Source organism: Durio zibethinus, chromosome 5 (genome assembly GCF_047325235.1).
Source record: "Durio zibethinus cultivar Kanyao isolate XHJ-2024 chromosome 5, ASM4732523v1, whole genome shotgun sequence".
NCBI classification, from domain to species: Eukaryota; Viridiplantae; Streptophyta; class Magnoliopsida; order Malvales; family Malvaceae; genus Durio; species Durio zibethinus.
Window position 1 is genome coordinate 22,445,052 of NC_143166.1, and position 15,105 is coordinate 22,460,156.

At 31.1% G+C, this 15,105-nt stretch overlaps 1 protein-coding gene across 1 annotated transcript; it reads left to right on the forward strand.

Annotated features, from left to right (window-relative positions):
* Positions 1 to 14,385: 14,385 nt before the first annotated feature.
* Positions 14,386 to 14,828, forward strand: LOC149518835 (uncharacterized). Its single transcript, XM_089760396.1, has 2 exons — positions 14,386 to 14,391; positions 14,499 to 14,828. Exons 1-2 carry the CDS (start codon positions 14,386 to 14,388, stop codon positions 14,826 to 14,828), a joined length of 336 nt encoding a protein of 111 aa, XP_089616522.1.
* The last annotated feature ends 277 nt before the right edge of the window (positions 14,829 to 15,105 follow it).

Here is a 15,105-nt window from a genome sequence, read left to right on the forward strand (position 1 = left end):
ATGATTGGATGATGTATAGAGATTTCTATGGTTAATGAATGTTTTCTTTTTATGTAGATTAATCCAAAGCAATACCTTTTTTGCATTACATTACATTCAATGCATCCGTGTAAATTATTAAAAGCAAGTTAACAATAATAATAATACTATTAATAATGATAACAATTATGATTATACCATACGTTTTAATTCATGTTTAATAAAAAGAGGTTCAAAGGTAATAAAGCCTAAGAAGTTAGCTCAAGTAGTTATGTGCAAGTATAATAGCCACTCTAATTCTTAGGTTATGAAAGAAAAAAATTCAGCTAGGTTTGAGAGGGTCGAGAAGGCACAAGAGGAGATAAGGGAGAGAATGATGGAAATACAGTTGAATATCAAAGTGCAGATATCCAAGTTAAGATAATCATTAACTAGTTCTCTAAAAGGCAAAAAACACTTGCTAACACACAGAGATTAGGAGATGGCATTAATATAGAGGAATCATCATATTCTCTGGGATTCACTCCACCTCGAGTTCATATTTCATGAGGAATTCATTCACAGCCACCAACCATACAACTTCACACTTTTGCTAGACCTTTATTAGTCAACCTCATCCTTACATTGGTGTTAGACCTTTTGCTAGTCAACCTCAGGTACATGTGAATGTCAGTTTAGGATTAAATCATGTCAATCCTATCATTGTACCAAATTTGGATGATCCTGTTGAACAGGAAAAGCTATATGGCATGTCTGTGGTAGCAATAAGTGGTGAGAGAAAAAATAAGTATGATTTGTTGGAAGAAAGACTAAGAGCCATGGAAGGGAATGGCATTTGTGGGAGCATGTATGCCAATGTGAAAGTTTTTAATGAAAAGCAAGGAAATATTTTCGAAGGGTATGTCTAAAAGGTAATTGTTGAAGGGTGAAATAAGAGAAACCTTACCATGACGTGAGAAGATTTGATGAATGACTATTCTTAATGGTCACCGTATTGTTCCTAACTAACATTTCAAGCTAGTAATTTTCCTCAACTATTTCATCTGTGTGCTCTAATTCCTTTGCCATAAACATTGACAAAATAAAGGATCAACCTAAGCCATTCACAAAGCCGTAAGAGAAAGAGAGTCAAGATGTATCATTCACTCTTAATGTCTTACTTTTAGCTCTTCACCTTACGTATCCAAAACCATATGATTTTTGTTATCCCTACAAGACCCAAAAAGTCTCTTTACCCAAAATGGTATAATGCCAATGTTAAGTGTAAATTCCACGATAGGGTTGAGAGGCATTCCATAGAAGATTATGTTATTTTCAAGGATACAGTTTAGGCTTTGATCGATGTAGATCTCGTAAAGTTTAAAGAGCTAGTTAGTGGTTTTGATTATTAATAGCAGTGGAATCGAAGGTTAACGATGCTAAGGTTGAAGCACTATGTGAGAAACTTCAATTTCTATAAGTTTGAGTGTCATCTAAAGAGCACTTTTGGGAATATGAATTATTGGGTCAAGTTTGAGTGTTTGCATTACATGAATAGATCTTGTGCATCATAATATTTCATGGATTTATATTATTATTTGATATTTTCAATTTCTTTTAAAATTTAGACTTCTTTGAAAAAAATTGGTGAAAAGGGAGAAAATGTTAGATTTGAATAATGCCTCACATAGTCAGGCCCTAATGTTATAAAAATACCATAAATAAAGTGAAAAAATAGAGAAAAAGAAAGAGAAAATTTTGACTCTTTGAAGAGTTGACGATCACTATTAGGAATTTCTCAAATGCCTTAATACCAATTCTTAAATCATCTAGATGACTCTATTTTATTAGCCATCACCCTTCAAAAGCTATGAATTAGAATTTGTGAACCTTGCTTTCACCTGACAGCATTATGATATTAGAGGGTGATATTCTTTTTCAAAGCAATGAATAATGAAATAGCTATTTTAAAAAGAAAAAAAATTAGGATTCTTATGAAATAGCTATTTCAAATCAAGTATGTATGACTTTTTTTTAAGAATTCATATGTGGTAATTTGATGTGTCAATGTTATGTTATGGCTTAAAAAATTTTCAAAAATCAAAGCCATCCCACGTTCAATAAAATGACCTTAGATTAACCAACCTTACATTCTTTACCTAAAATTAGCCCGGTCTAGTGTCTTGGGGGCATACTGATTTGAGAAGAAAGATCTCATTACCTTTAAGACAACTTGAGTTATGAATAGCCCATTCATTCTTTTTTGTGGAGTGACATGAACCTCTTAAATGGGTTTATTTCATATGACCCTTTTCTCATTTATTCCACATAATCTTTTTTTTGTAACAACTTTCATTAAGGATGATTTGCTAAAATGGGGGCATCTTCCATGAAATACATTACTGGTAAAATGAATTTAGGAATGAGTTATGGAGGGCATGCAAAAAAAAAAAAATCAAAAAACACAAAAAAAAAGAAAAGTAAAAAAAAAAAAAGATAAAAAAAATGGTTATGACATCATGCACTTAGAAAATTTGAATAAATCTAAATAAAGACCTAACAAATAAAAAAAATTTGAAAAAAAAAAGAAAACAAACCAAGATGAAAAAGCCAAAAGAAAAGTCAAGAAAGCCAATAATTCAAAAAAACAAAAAAAAAAGATAAGAAAGAAAACTTTTGAAATGAAAACTTTTCTTCAAATCATTTCTTCAAAGGGAATTGCTCTTCAATTTAGGTGATCATGCTTAAGATGATAGATGACTGTCTTTCATCATTCTTTCACAAATTTAGATATTTATCCTTTTCCACCCCTTTGAGCCTAACAAATTCTTTCAAAATAAATTTTAATTGAGGATCACCCTCCACACTAAAGGGTAAAATGGATACATTTAAGGGTTTAAAAATGGTGATGTCCAAATGGAATCTCATATGTTGGGGCAAAGGCTAAATATAAAATTCTCAAAAGTATTGAATCCACTTAGAGAAAATAAAAAGTGAAAGAATGTAAACGAAAAAGGTGAGGAAAGAGAGAGAAAATGAAAGAATGAAGAAAAATAAAGAAAAAAGGAAAAAGAGAAAAAAAGAAGAAGAAATTAATAGGTGAAAAGTATAAGAAAATGAAAAAGAATATACCCTAAAGTGAATCCTTCAAATGAAAGAATGATAATTGGTTTTAATTACCTTTAAACACTTATTCAGGCTTGTTTATCCCTTTCTTTGGCCTGAACCTTAGCCTATATTGCATCCATGAAAAGCCTATATTAGATCAAGCATGGATGGTGAAAAATTAAAGAGTTTCTCTTGGAAAAATGACCTTGAAACCCATGAACCTTTTTGGACCTTCTTTATTACTTAATTTTTTGTTTGGACCATTAACCCCTTTTGATTAGATTTGAATTTTTAAGTGCATGGTGTGATAATCAATATAAAAATCAAAAAAAGAAAAAAAAAGAAAAATAAATATGGATCTATGGTGAAAACCTTAAAAAGGGCAGTTTAGAGCAAATCTTGAAAGCCACTGCTAATGCTTTATGGTAGATGTTGATCAAAGATAAACTAAATCTTTTTGAAAGATCCAAAATATCATGGTCCCAAAAGTTTGAGAAGGGTTGATGTTCAAAATTCTCAACCTTGTTCTATTCTCAAATAACCTTTCAGAATCTCAAATGCTTATAGTTAGCCTTGATATATATCAAAATATCACATTTGAAGGCAAAAGAAAATGATTGAATATGTTTAGTTTTCAAGGGATTCATGTTTTTGAAAAAAACTTATGTTTCATTTGTGAGCTTGCATGGAGAATGTATATGCCTCTTTTATCCCTTTTAGGTGGTGAAACCTTTTTAAATGAATAAAAACTTTAATGTGCTAAACCATTTAATCCATTTGGAAAAAAAAATTTTACCTCTTTCATTTTTGAGCCCAGCTTAGCTGGCACCAACAAAGTTTTAATCCAAGTTTAGTTGGAATCAGTCAAATTTAAGCCTAGATTAGTTAGCATATAAGCCCATATTAGTTGAAAAAGTATACACCTTTTTTATCCCCTCAAAGTGGTGAAGTCCTTTTAAATCAACAAAAATCTCTATGTGTAGAATTATCCAATCCATTGAGAGAGAAAATTTTTACTTCTTTCCTTTGTAATAGAGATTATTAGTTTTTCTAAAAAACAAAATTTAAGCTCAGTTTAACTAGCACCCAATGAAAGATTTAAGCTTAGTTTAGCTAGCATATCATGAAAAGATTTAAGCCCAATTTAGCTGGCACCCACGTTTTAAGCCTAGTATTAACTAAAACCAATGGAAACTTAAGCCTGGTTTAGTTGGCATCCAATTAAAGATTTAAGCCTAGATTACCTAGCTTGATGAAGTTTTAAGTCTAGATTATCTTCCCCTTATAGAAAGATTTAAGCCTAGATTATTTAAGCTCAGCTTAGCTGGCACTAATGAAAATTAAGCCTTAATTACCTGGCCCTCGTGGAAAGATTTAAACCTAGATTAGCTACTACCCAATGAATATTTAAGCCCAGTTTAGTTGACACCAATAAAGATTTAAGCCCAATTTAGTTGACACTAATAAAAATTAAGCCTAAATTACCTAGCCCTCAATGAAGTTTTAAGCCTAGATTACTTAGCCGTCATGGAAAGATTTAAGCCCAGATTATCTGGCACCAATGAAATATTTAAGCCCAGTTTAGCAGGCATTAATAAAGATTATACCCAATTTAACTGGCAACTAATAAAGATTTAAGCCTAGATTAGCTGGCATCTAATGAAAATTTAAGCTTAGTTTAGTTGGCATAGAAAAAGAAACTTTATCCTTTAAGTACTTGACTTGCGGTGTTTTCCCGGTTATTCTTAATTACTTGACTGATGGTGTTATTCGAATAGTTTGTTATTTTTAACTTGTGGTGTTATCCTAGTTGTTTTTTACTCCTGACTTGTGGTGTTGTCTTGGTTATTCATTATTTCTGACTTATGGTGTTGTCCCGACCGTCTTTTATTTCTGACTTGTGGTGTTATCCTAATCATCTTTTTTTAAAACTTTTGGTGTTGTCCTAGTTATTTGTTGTTTCTGACTTGTAATGTTATCCCAATCGTTTGTTATTTTTGACTTGTGGTGTTGTCCCGATCGTTTGTTATTTCTAACTTGTGGTGCTATCCCAATCATTTATAATTTCTGATTTGTGGTGTTGTCTTGGTTGTCCTTTATTTCTAACTTGTGGTATTGTCTCAGTTGTATGTTATTTCAAACTTGTGGTATTGTCTCAGTTGTCTTTTGTTTTTGACTTGTGGTATTGTCCTGATTGTACATTATTTCTGACTTGAGGTGTTTTTCAGGTCGACCTTTATTTTTGACTTGTGGTATTATTCTGGTCATCCCTTATTTCTGACTTATGGTGTTGTCATGGTTGTCTTTTATTTTTGAATTGTAGTGTTGTCCCGGTGGTTCATTATTTCTAAATTACAGTGTTGTCCCGGTGGTTCATTATTTCTAAATTACAGTGTTGTCCCAATTGTCTTTTATTTTTGACTTGTAATGTTGTCCTGGTCGTTCTTTAACCAAAAAAAATAATAAAAACAACACAAAAACAAAAAACAAAAAACAAAAACAAAAACAAAAAAAAAAGAGTTTTTAGAAGGTAGTATCTAGACAAAATTATTGTCTATGTGTTTACATTATTCTTAATCCTTAAAAATATATAAAAAAGGGTAGTTGCAGACATTTAATTTTGTTTGAGATATTTTATCATTTTAATTCAGGCTCAATTTTACAATTGGGCCCTAACTATAATTTTTCGAGTGATTACATGGTTCATTTTTAATACTAAAGGATAACATCTAATGGGGGCCTCATGATGAGACCCATTGTATTGACCTAAATCTAAAATGGCTCGATAAAAAATTCAAAATAAAAGACCCATTTCAAAGCCTAATAGTGATCTATTGTTGACATCAAACCAAAAAAATCAAAATAAAAAATATATATATAAATTATTAAAAAGAGATGGACTTGGCCTAAAATAACATTATTGAAACTTAAATGAAAATCAAATAAATAAGCAAGGCTTGAAAGCCCAAAATAAAGAATCCAAGATGAATAAAAACAAAGGCCCATTTGGACTTTATTAGGGTTTTTTTTTTTTTTTTGCATGAGAACTTGCATTTCATGTGAGACAAAAAAGGCCCATGCATTGGGTTTGAACTTGGCATGCATGAAGTCCTACAAAAGAAAAACAAAAACTACTTCACATTGGTGAGGCGTGGATTTTGGTAGGCATGCCGTGCAAATGGAAAAGTTGAAAAATCGAAAGCGTAGTGGCGCAACGTGGGTGCATGAAAGAGGAGAAAAAAGAAGTAAGCCATGCAGGAACGCCAAGGGCAAGTAGTGAGAAAAGAAGGGCAAGAAAGAAAAAGCCAAGAAAAACGACAGCAGCGTGGGGGCTTTTAGAGGAAAAAATTGAATGTAAAAAAAAGGCAAGAAAATAAAGAAAAATAGAAGAAAAAGGTAGGAAAAAATAGTAAAAATGGAGAAGCAGTGGTGCAAAAAAAAAAAAACCTTAGGGAAACAACAAAAAGAAGGAAACTTGGCAACCGTAAAAAGGAGCCAAGCAAAAAATCTAGCAGTAAAAAGCACTGAAAAAAACTGGTAGCAACTTGAAAAAAAAGATCGGGGAAAAGAAAAAGCAAGGGGAAACAGCTACAAGTCAAGTGACAGGAAAGGAAACAACTGGCTTAGACAAAAGTTGAAAAGAAGTTGCAAGCAAGAGGTAAGGAAAGGCGACGAAAACACAAAGATAAAAAAGAAGTAATAGTTGCAAGCAAAAAACAAAAGAGGCAATAGCAAAATCTAGAAAAGCGGAAAGAAATCAGCTTGAACTAGTGGTAATTGGAATCATACGGCAAAGAAAGAGTAGGCGTGAGGAAGGAACTGGGAAAAATAATAAACAAAAAAAAACCAAAAATATAGAAGGAAGGGAAATGAACAATAAGGAGAGTAAAACCAACTAGGGAAGGAGGAGCATGAAAGAGGGTTTTTTTTTTTTTCTTTTTCTTCCTTTGTTATGCCAAGTTGGTTTTTGCATGATGTTTAGCTTTTATTTTTCTTATGTTTACTACTTTTCATATGGGGTTGTGTGTCTCAAAGGCTTAACATGTAGGGCAAAAAATTTATTTATAAAGCAGGGCAAATAAATTGTTTGTGGGGAAAGGAAAAGGTTTAATTTTTTTTTTTTGCTCTCATGTTTGTTATTTTATGTGGGTGTGAGGCTTGCCATTTCTACGTGAGGATTGGTTATGATAAAAATAAATCTTTAAGGTTTTATGCATTTGTTAGTCCCTTTACGATTTGGCCACTTGTAGAGCTTTTCTTTTTTGTTGGTTGATGTTGTTACATTCGATCCTTATTCTACTTATTGTTCATGAGTGTTTATTCTTCTTTGTTCATCACCTATGCGTATGGCTCTTGCTAGTTTGGAAAATTATACTATGGAGCTCAAAGCTTCATTATTCTAGGAAGACCAAATCCTTACATGTGGGCTGTTTATAGGGATAGGGAAAATGTGCATGTGCATGGCTCCTTTTGGCATGTTATGGATGGTTTGTTTTACTTTTGTTCTTGGCATGAAGTTTATGACATGGAATTAGAAATAATAGTGTAGACATGGGTTAAAAAAATATATACTGTAAATGATAAGTTGATAACAAAAATATAAAAACTGTTTAAAGATAATTAAATTTTTAATAATGTTTTTTTAAATAAAAAAAAAGAATGAAAGATTTTAAAATCCCTCCCTAGATGTTGGAGGGAATATAAAATCATGTTTTAAAAAGATAATTCTACGTAGATGTTATGGAGTTATTAAATAATAAAATGAAAATAATAAAAGGTTAATAAATAATAAATATAAGAAAATTTTAATAAAAAGAAAATATATAAAAATATAAAATTTTTTTAAAGAAATCTAAAAAAGTGAGTTGGCTCCGAATGTTTGCATTGATGTTGAAAATTTTTAGGAAGGCTTGTAAATATCTAAAATTAAAAATTTAAATTGAAACCTTAGACCAAAACCTTAAAATTAAAACCCTAAATTGGAACCCTAAATCGAAACACTAAATAAAACCTTAGGGTCGAAGCCCTAAATGAAACGCTAAAATCAAAATCCCAAATAAAACTTGAAAGCTTAGGTGAAACCCAAAAGCCCCGGCTGAAAAGCTTAGGTGAAACCCAAAAGCCCCGGCTGAAAACCCTAGGTGAAACCTTGCACCGTAAAATCCAAAACCCTATGTGTAAACCCGAAACCCTAGGTAAAACCCTAAACCGTAGGTAGAATCAGAATCCATAGTTCTTTGTTGAAACCCCAAACTCATTTTAAATTTTAAGGATTCATATGAAAACCCTTTTTATGAAATAATCTGTTCTCGAATGCTAACTAGATGATGGAATATTTAGGAAAATTTATTTCATTAATGATTTTCATATATTTCTATAACTTTAACTAAAAATTCTAATGAAGAATAAAAAAATATAAAAAAAAAAATTTTAAATATAAAAAGTTACATCCAAACTTTGCCTAGAAGTTAAAAAGTCCAAGTGGTGCTCTTATATTTGAGGACCCGTTTTTAAATTTGCATTTCCTCGTCATTCAAGACACATATACATATATTTATTTTTTTGCACACATTATGCATGTACATGCATCCTAATTATTGTTGTTTATGGTTTATTATAACCTTTTCCATTTTTATTACATAAAAAGTTTTCTTTGAAAATTTTATTTCAAAAAAATAAATAAAATAAATTTAAAATGTCATAAAGTATAGATCCATAGACCTATCGTTAGACATGGATTAAAGCAGTTGCTCCAATCTTTTTTTGTTTAGGTGTGATTGGCCACTTGATCGAATCTATTCTATTTAAAAAAAAGTCTCAAGATTGATTTAGGTATATTTAAATAGTATATTTTGATCTATGAAACCAAATTTTGAGTTCAAGAGTACAATTATACGTGAATAAGGTTATAGCACCCTCACAACACCTATCAAATGATGGTGCTAGTTTGATTTCAAATCATCCAAACCTTAATCATGTTTATAATTTATCAAAATTTTTAATATTGAAAACTGATCTTAAGATTACTCCAATTGTTTAGTAGTAATTTAAAATAATTTTCTCACCTAAGGAGTATTCATAGAGACTAGTGCCTTACTCTGAAGAAGCTTCGTCGTTAGACTTATTAATATATTTTATTCAAGAAAATAATTAATAAAGTCCTCCAATAGTTTGGTAGGATTTACTTTGATGCAAATCTCTTAACAGTTTGATGAGGTTTTATTGTAAAATATTTATAAAATTTTTATTTTTGAGAAAATTCATTAAATCTTCCAATAGTTTGGTAAGATTTAACTTAAGATGTAATCCTCCAATAGTTTGGTAGGATAAAATACAAAATATTTGTTAGATTGCTTGATTTATGAAATTCTCTAATAGTTTGGTGAAATCCATAGAATTTAAATTTATGAAAAATCCTCTAATAGTTTGATAGGATTCATGAATTTATTTGAAAAGAGAATTTTTTTTAAGTTGTTTTCCAGAAATAATAAAAAGGAATTTTACAAAATAAAAAACAAAAAAACATTGAAAAAATAAAAAATTGCTTAATTTAAAATTAGTAAAATAATAAAAATGAAAATAAAATAAAATAAGAAAAAGCTTAAAAAATGAAAATTGCAAAATAAATAAAGAAATACAATAAAAAATGAAAATAAAAAGAAAAAGAGAAAAGAAAAATCTGCGATCAGGTCGAGTTGCTCCACGGGCAGCGTGCAAATCTTAAATGGATTCATGTGAATCCTAGGCCCTTAGAAATGATGTTTTTCCTCAGATCTGCCCGAGCACTGCTCTCTCTAGCTAGTATTTCCTTTGGCTTCTTTTTAAAATTCTTCCAAACTAGTTGCCAAAAACTAGGTAACTTGCTAATTTCTAGAAAATGTTGTTAGAATCTGATCGAAAAATTCAAACTCCATTGGGAAATTTAACTAAAAAATTCAAAAATTCAAACAAAAACCTAGTTTTTCCAAATTTTACTAGATTCTTAAAAAAATTCCCAGAAATTCAAATTTAAACCTAGAACTTCAAACCTAAACCCAGAAATTCAAACTCTTAATCCTAGAACTTCAAACCCAGAAACTTCAAACCAAGAATCTTTAAACCCATAAATTTGACACCCATAAAATTTAAACCAAGAACCTTTAAACCCAAAAATATTTCCTACCCAAAAACTCTACTCTGCCTTTCTCTGTGATTCTATTCAATTTGTTGCCAATTTTTGATAGAAAGTTAGGGCTCGAACAGAATCAATCCAGGCTTGAATCTTGGGATTAAATTCAGTCCAATGTGATTTTAGGCCTAGATTTTGGCAAATTTGTTTGATTGAAATCCCTTTGTTTTAGTCTTGAATTGAAATGTAGATTCGATTTCCTTTCCTTTTTGTTAGCACAGATTAAGAAAAAGAAAATAATAATAATAATAATAATAACTACAACAACAACAATGATAATAATAGTAATAATAAACACTAGTTGACTGGACATTGATGGGTGTCTATAGCTACCCCTCTTTACATATCCATGTTAGATAAAAAAAATACAAAGACTTAGACATCCACTCTATCCGGGCCCAAAAATGAAAGTCAAATTAGTAGGCAAAAATTACTAGGATTGAGCCGTAAGTCAAATAACTTAAATGATCTAGATCGAGTTGAGATCAAAATGAGTGACCAGGATTGAACTGCTAGTTAGAAAAATGATTTGGACTAACTCGAGATCAAAATGAGTGACCAGGGTTAAACCGTAGGTTAAAAAAATGATTTAGACAGAGTCAAGATAAGAATGAACAATCGGGATTAAATTGAAAGCTGAAAAATGATCTTGATTGAGTCGAGATCAAAATGAATGATCGAGATTGAACCGTAAGTCAAAACACTAAACTGACCTGGATCGATCGAGGTCAAAGATGAATGATCAAGGTCTACCTATAAGTCAAAAAAATGATCTGGATGGAGCTAAGATCAGAACGAGTGATCAAAATCGAACTGCAAGTTAGATATATGATTTAGACCAAGCCAAGATAGAAAACAAGTGATCCAGATCAAACCACAAATCAAAAAGATGATCTAAACTGAGTCGAAATCAAAACAAGTGATAAATGATAATGCAACAATGCAAGTGCACACCCTATCTAGGATGGGAATGAAACTTTAATTGTGGCACTAAAGTTTCAATGGCTGTATTCTCATCTCTGCATACTTCTCGTAAGGATTGCAAACTATTCTTCATTACTCAGGATAAGAATTTATCTTTATCCTAATGTAAGCTTTCAAAATCAATGATTTTATCATACTTTGAAGATTTCATCTTTGGGCTTCATCCCTTTCAATTCTCTCAAAGTAATACATAATCCATTATGACATTACTCAATTATCAATCATTATCCTAATTTCAAAATATAAAATGCAAATTATGCACTTCTTCTATTCATGGCAAAGTATAAAAAAAGGAAAGGCAAATATTGAAAGCAGGACATAGATAGGATGAAATGAATATCATTTGTTTGGAGAAGAAGTAAATTACAAATGATAGCAAAGGAATAAAATAAAGGCGTATAGGGATAGCTATTTGGGATAACAATGCCCCAAGACAAATAATCAGATAATCATGACAACAAATCTTAGATTTCTTCAAAAACTCAACCATATAATGCCCCAGCACTTTAGAGCTTTTTAAAATTCAATGATTTGGTGCGCCTTTTGAATGATGCCATATCCTCTTTATCCAAGTCGCCTTTACAAGTTTTTAACTGAGATAGACTTCCATTTAATTCATGCCACCCTTCTAAGTTTTCAACTTGAACTTTCCTCTTTTTTTTTTTTTAAGTTCAAGTTGACCTTTCGGGTTAACTTCTCCCTTTCCTTTTTTTTAAGCAAAGTATTTCTTCATTGCATCAAAATTTATGGGATTAGTAAGGTCATCTTTATCCATCTTTAACAAAATTAGGGCTCCTAACAAAATTAGGGCTCCTCCTGAAAAGGCTCTTTTCACAACATATGGTCCTTCTCAATTTGGAGTCCATTTCTCCCATCATCATGTTGACTCGAAAGAATTCTTTTTAACACCAACTCTCATTCTCGAAATTGATGAGGTTAAACTTTTTATCGTGAGCTCTCATCATTTTTTTTGGTATAATTGGCCATGACAGAGTGTTGCTAACTACTTCTTTTAATGAAGTTCAATTGCTCATAGTGCTCTTGGATCCATTTAGCTTCTTTAAACTCCACTTCCCTTAGAACTTTCATAAATGGAATTTCTACTTTCACTAGCAATATGACCTCCATCTCGTAAACCAAAAAAAATAGGGTTACCCCAATGGAAGTGCATACTGGCATTCGATATGCATGCAAAGTAAAAGGTAATTTCTTATATTAATCTTTATATGTTTTAGTCATCTTTTCCAGAATCTTTTTGATGTTTTTATTTGTAGCCTCTACTGTTCCATTCATTTTTAGACAGTATAGAGCTGAGTTATGGTGCTTAATCTTAAATTGAGCACATATTTCTTGCATCATCTTACTGTTCAAGTTCTTTACATTATCTAAGATGATCATTTTCAAGAGTTTGTATTTATAGATTATTTTCCTCTTAATGAGCTTACAGACTACTAATCGAGTTACATTTGTAAAGAAAGCTACCTTGACCCATTTAGTGAAGTAGTCAATTCGTTTGATACTTTTAAAATGATGGGACCAATGGCATCCATCCCCCACATGGAGAATGGCCAAGGTGGTGCTAAAACATATAAAGTAGTGGGTAGAGCATGAATCTTATCAACGTAGATTTGGCATTGTTAGCCTTGAATTGATAAAATATTTAAAATGACAAAATAAAAATTTGCTAAAATTGAATTAAAGTGATTTGAACTTAATTTGAATTCTTTTTCAGCTTTTAATCCAAGAAGAACATGTTCAAATTTATCTAGCTTGGTTTAAAAATAAAATTTGGTAAAAGGATTGATTGATGTTTTAGCCAAAAAGCTTATTCGTGCAAATTTCATGAAAACCAATCAATCCTTTCCTTGTATGAATTGATTGGTTCTAGATTTTGGTGAACAGGATCAATCCCTTTAAAAAGGGATCGGTTGGTTTTTTACCCAAAATGAAATTTTTGCTTCAGGATTGAAAAAAGGATCGATCACCCTCACCAGGGGATCGATTACTAGAAAGGGGATCGATTGGTAGCAAAAAAGGATTAATTGGTTGTGCCTTTTCATGTATAAAATTACTTTATTTTTTACTGACCCAATTGATCCCCCCAGGAGTGGATCAATCTCTTGATGCCTAAAAAGCCCCAACGGCTATTTTCTTATCTAAAATTTTGTAGGCTTCAAGCATTAAATGCAACCAATGGCTATTTCTTTCTTTCTATATATAAATGAAGGTTTTTATTGCAATTGAAAAGGGTAAAATGCCAATAGAACTTATTATTTTTATCTACCATCTTCTTCAAGTATTAAAACCAGTTTAGTTAGAGAAAATTATAGAAAATGCATATTGTATCAGTTTTTCCCTTAATCTTCTTTTCAATATTGATTTGTACTTTAAATTAGCAAACACCCAACCTTAAATAGGTTCTTTGTGTTTGCAAAATACTTCAAAATTTTATATTGTGAGATTGTGAGCTTAAATGGGAACCCTTAAGAGATTATGGTGTTGATTGTATATAGCTTTGACAAGCTAGGTTGTAACTTTCAACACATAGTGGATTGAACTCTTTGGCAAATGAGGCTAAGAGAAAGGACACAGGTGCCTAAAGAAAGGTTCGAACCTTTATAAATCTTGGTTTTAATTTTTTATCTCTACATCTTGTTTTTAAGATTTTTAGTGTACTTCCTTTTATTGTGTTCATTTACTTAGAAAATTTGATTTGTAAAATTTGTGCTTATTTGGTATTGATTTTGAAAAATTTATTATCAACCAATTCACCCCCTCTTGATTTATTTTATGTCTTTGAGCTAATAATTGGCATAAGAGCTAGTACATTTTTTTTTATAGGTCTAACAAGTTAAGAGTGATCCTGAAAATGGCTCAAAAAAGTATGATGATTAATGTAAAGCAACCATCCTCAAGCTACAACATATATAGTGAGCAACAAGAAATATGTTTCATGGCAAATGAAACAATTGCTACATCTTTGAGAGGTGAAGGTCATTCAATTATAAAACCTCTCTCTTTATCAGTGACAACTACTCATATTGGAAGACTAGGATGAAATTGTTTATTCAAGCTAATGATTATAAAGTTTGGAAGGTCATTATAAATGGTCCTCAAATTCCAATGAAGATGGTGGATGGTACAGAGGTGATCAAGCAAGAGAGTGAATGGATGTCATTGATATAAAAATGGCTTAACTCAATGCCAAAATGCTCTTTTGTGCACTGGGGCCTAATGAGTATAATAGAGTTTCTTTGTGTGAAATGCAAAAGAAATTTAGGATGAGTTGGCCATCACTCATGAAGGTATTAATCAAGTGAAAAAGATCAAAATTGGCATGCTCACTCATGATTATAAGTTATTCAAGATGAAATCAAAAGAAACCATTAATGAAAAGTCAAACCACTTCGCCGACATCATTAATGGTTTAAAGGCTCTTGGGAAGACTTACTTAAATATGAAAATGGTCAAGAAAATTCTAAATAGTTTACTAAAAAGCTGGAAAGCTAAAGTGATAGCCATTGAAGAGTCCAAAGATCCTCACATACTTTCTTTAGATGAACTCATAGGCTTTCTCTTTACCTATGAGATAGAGCTCAAAAGGGGATAAGAACCAATCAAGAAAGGTGGCATTACACTGATTCAACCTTTCAAGAAGATAAAGAAAATTTTGAACAAGATGAGGTTGATGAAGATGAAGAAATAGCCATGTTTACAAAAAGGTTTAAAAAGTTCATGAGGATGAACAAGTTCTCAATTAAAAGAAGACCACAAAGGGAAATAATCAAATGAGAACCAAGTAGAAGAGAAAAGGATCAAATTATTTGCTATGAAGATAACAAACTAGGTCATATCAAATTCAATTGTCCTTTATGGTAAAAGTAAAA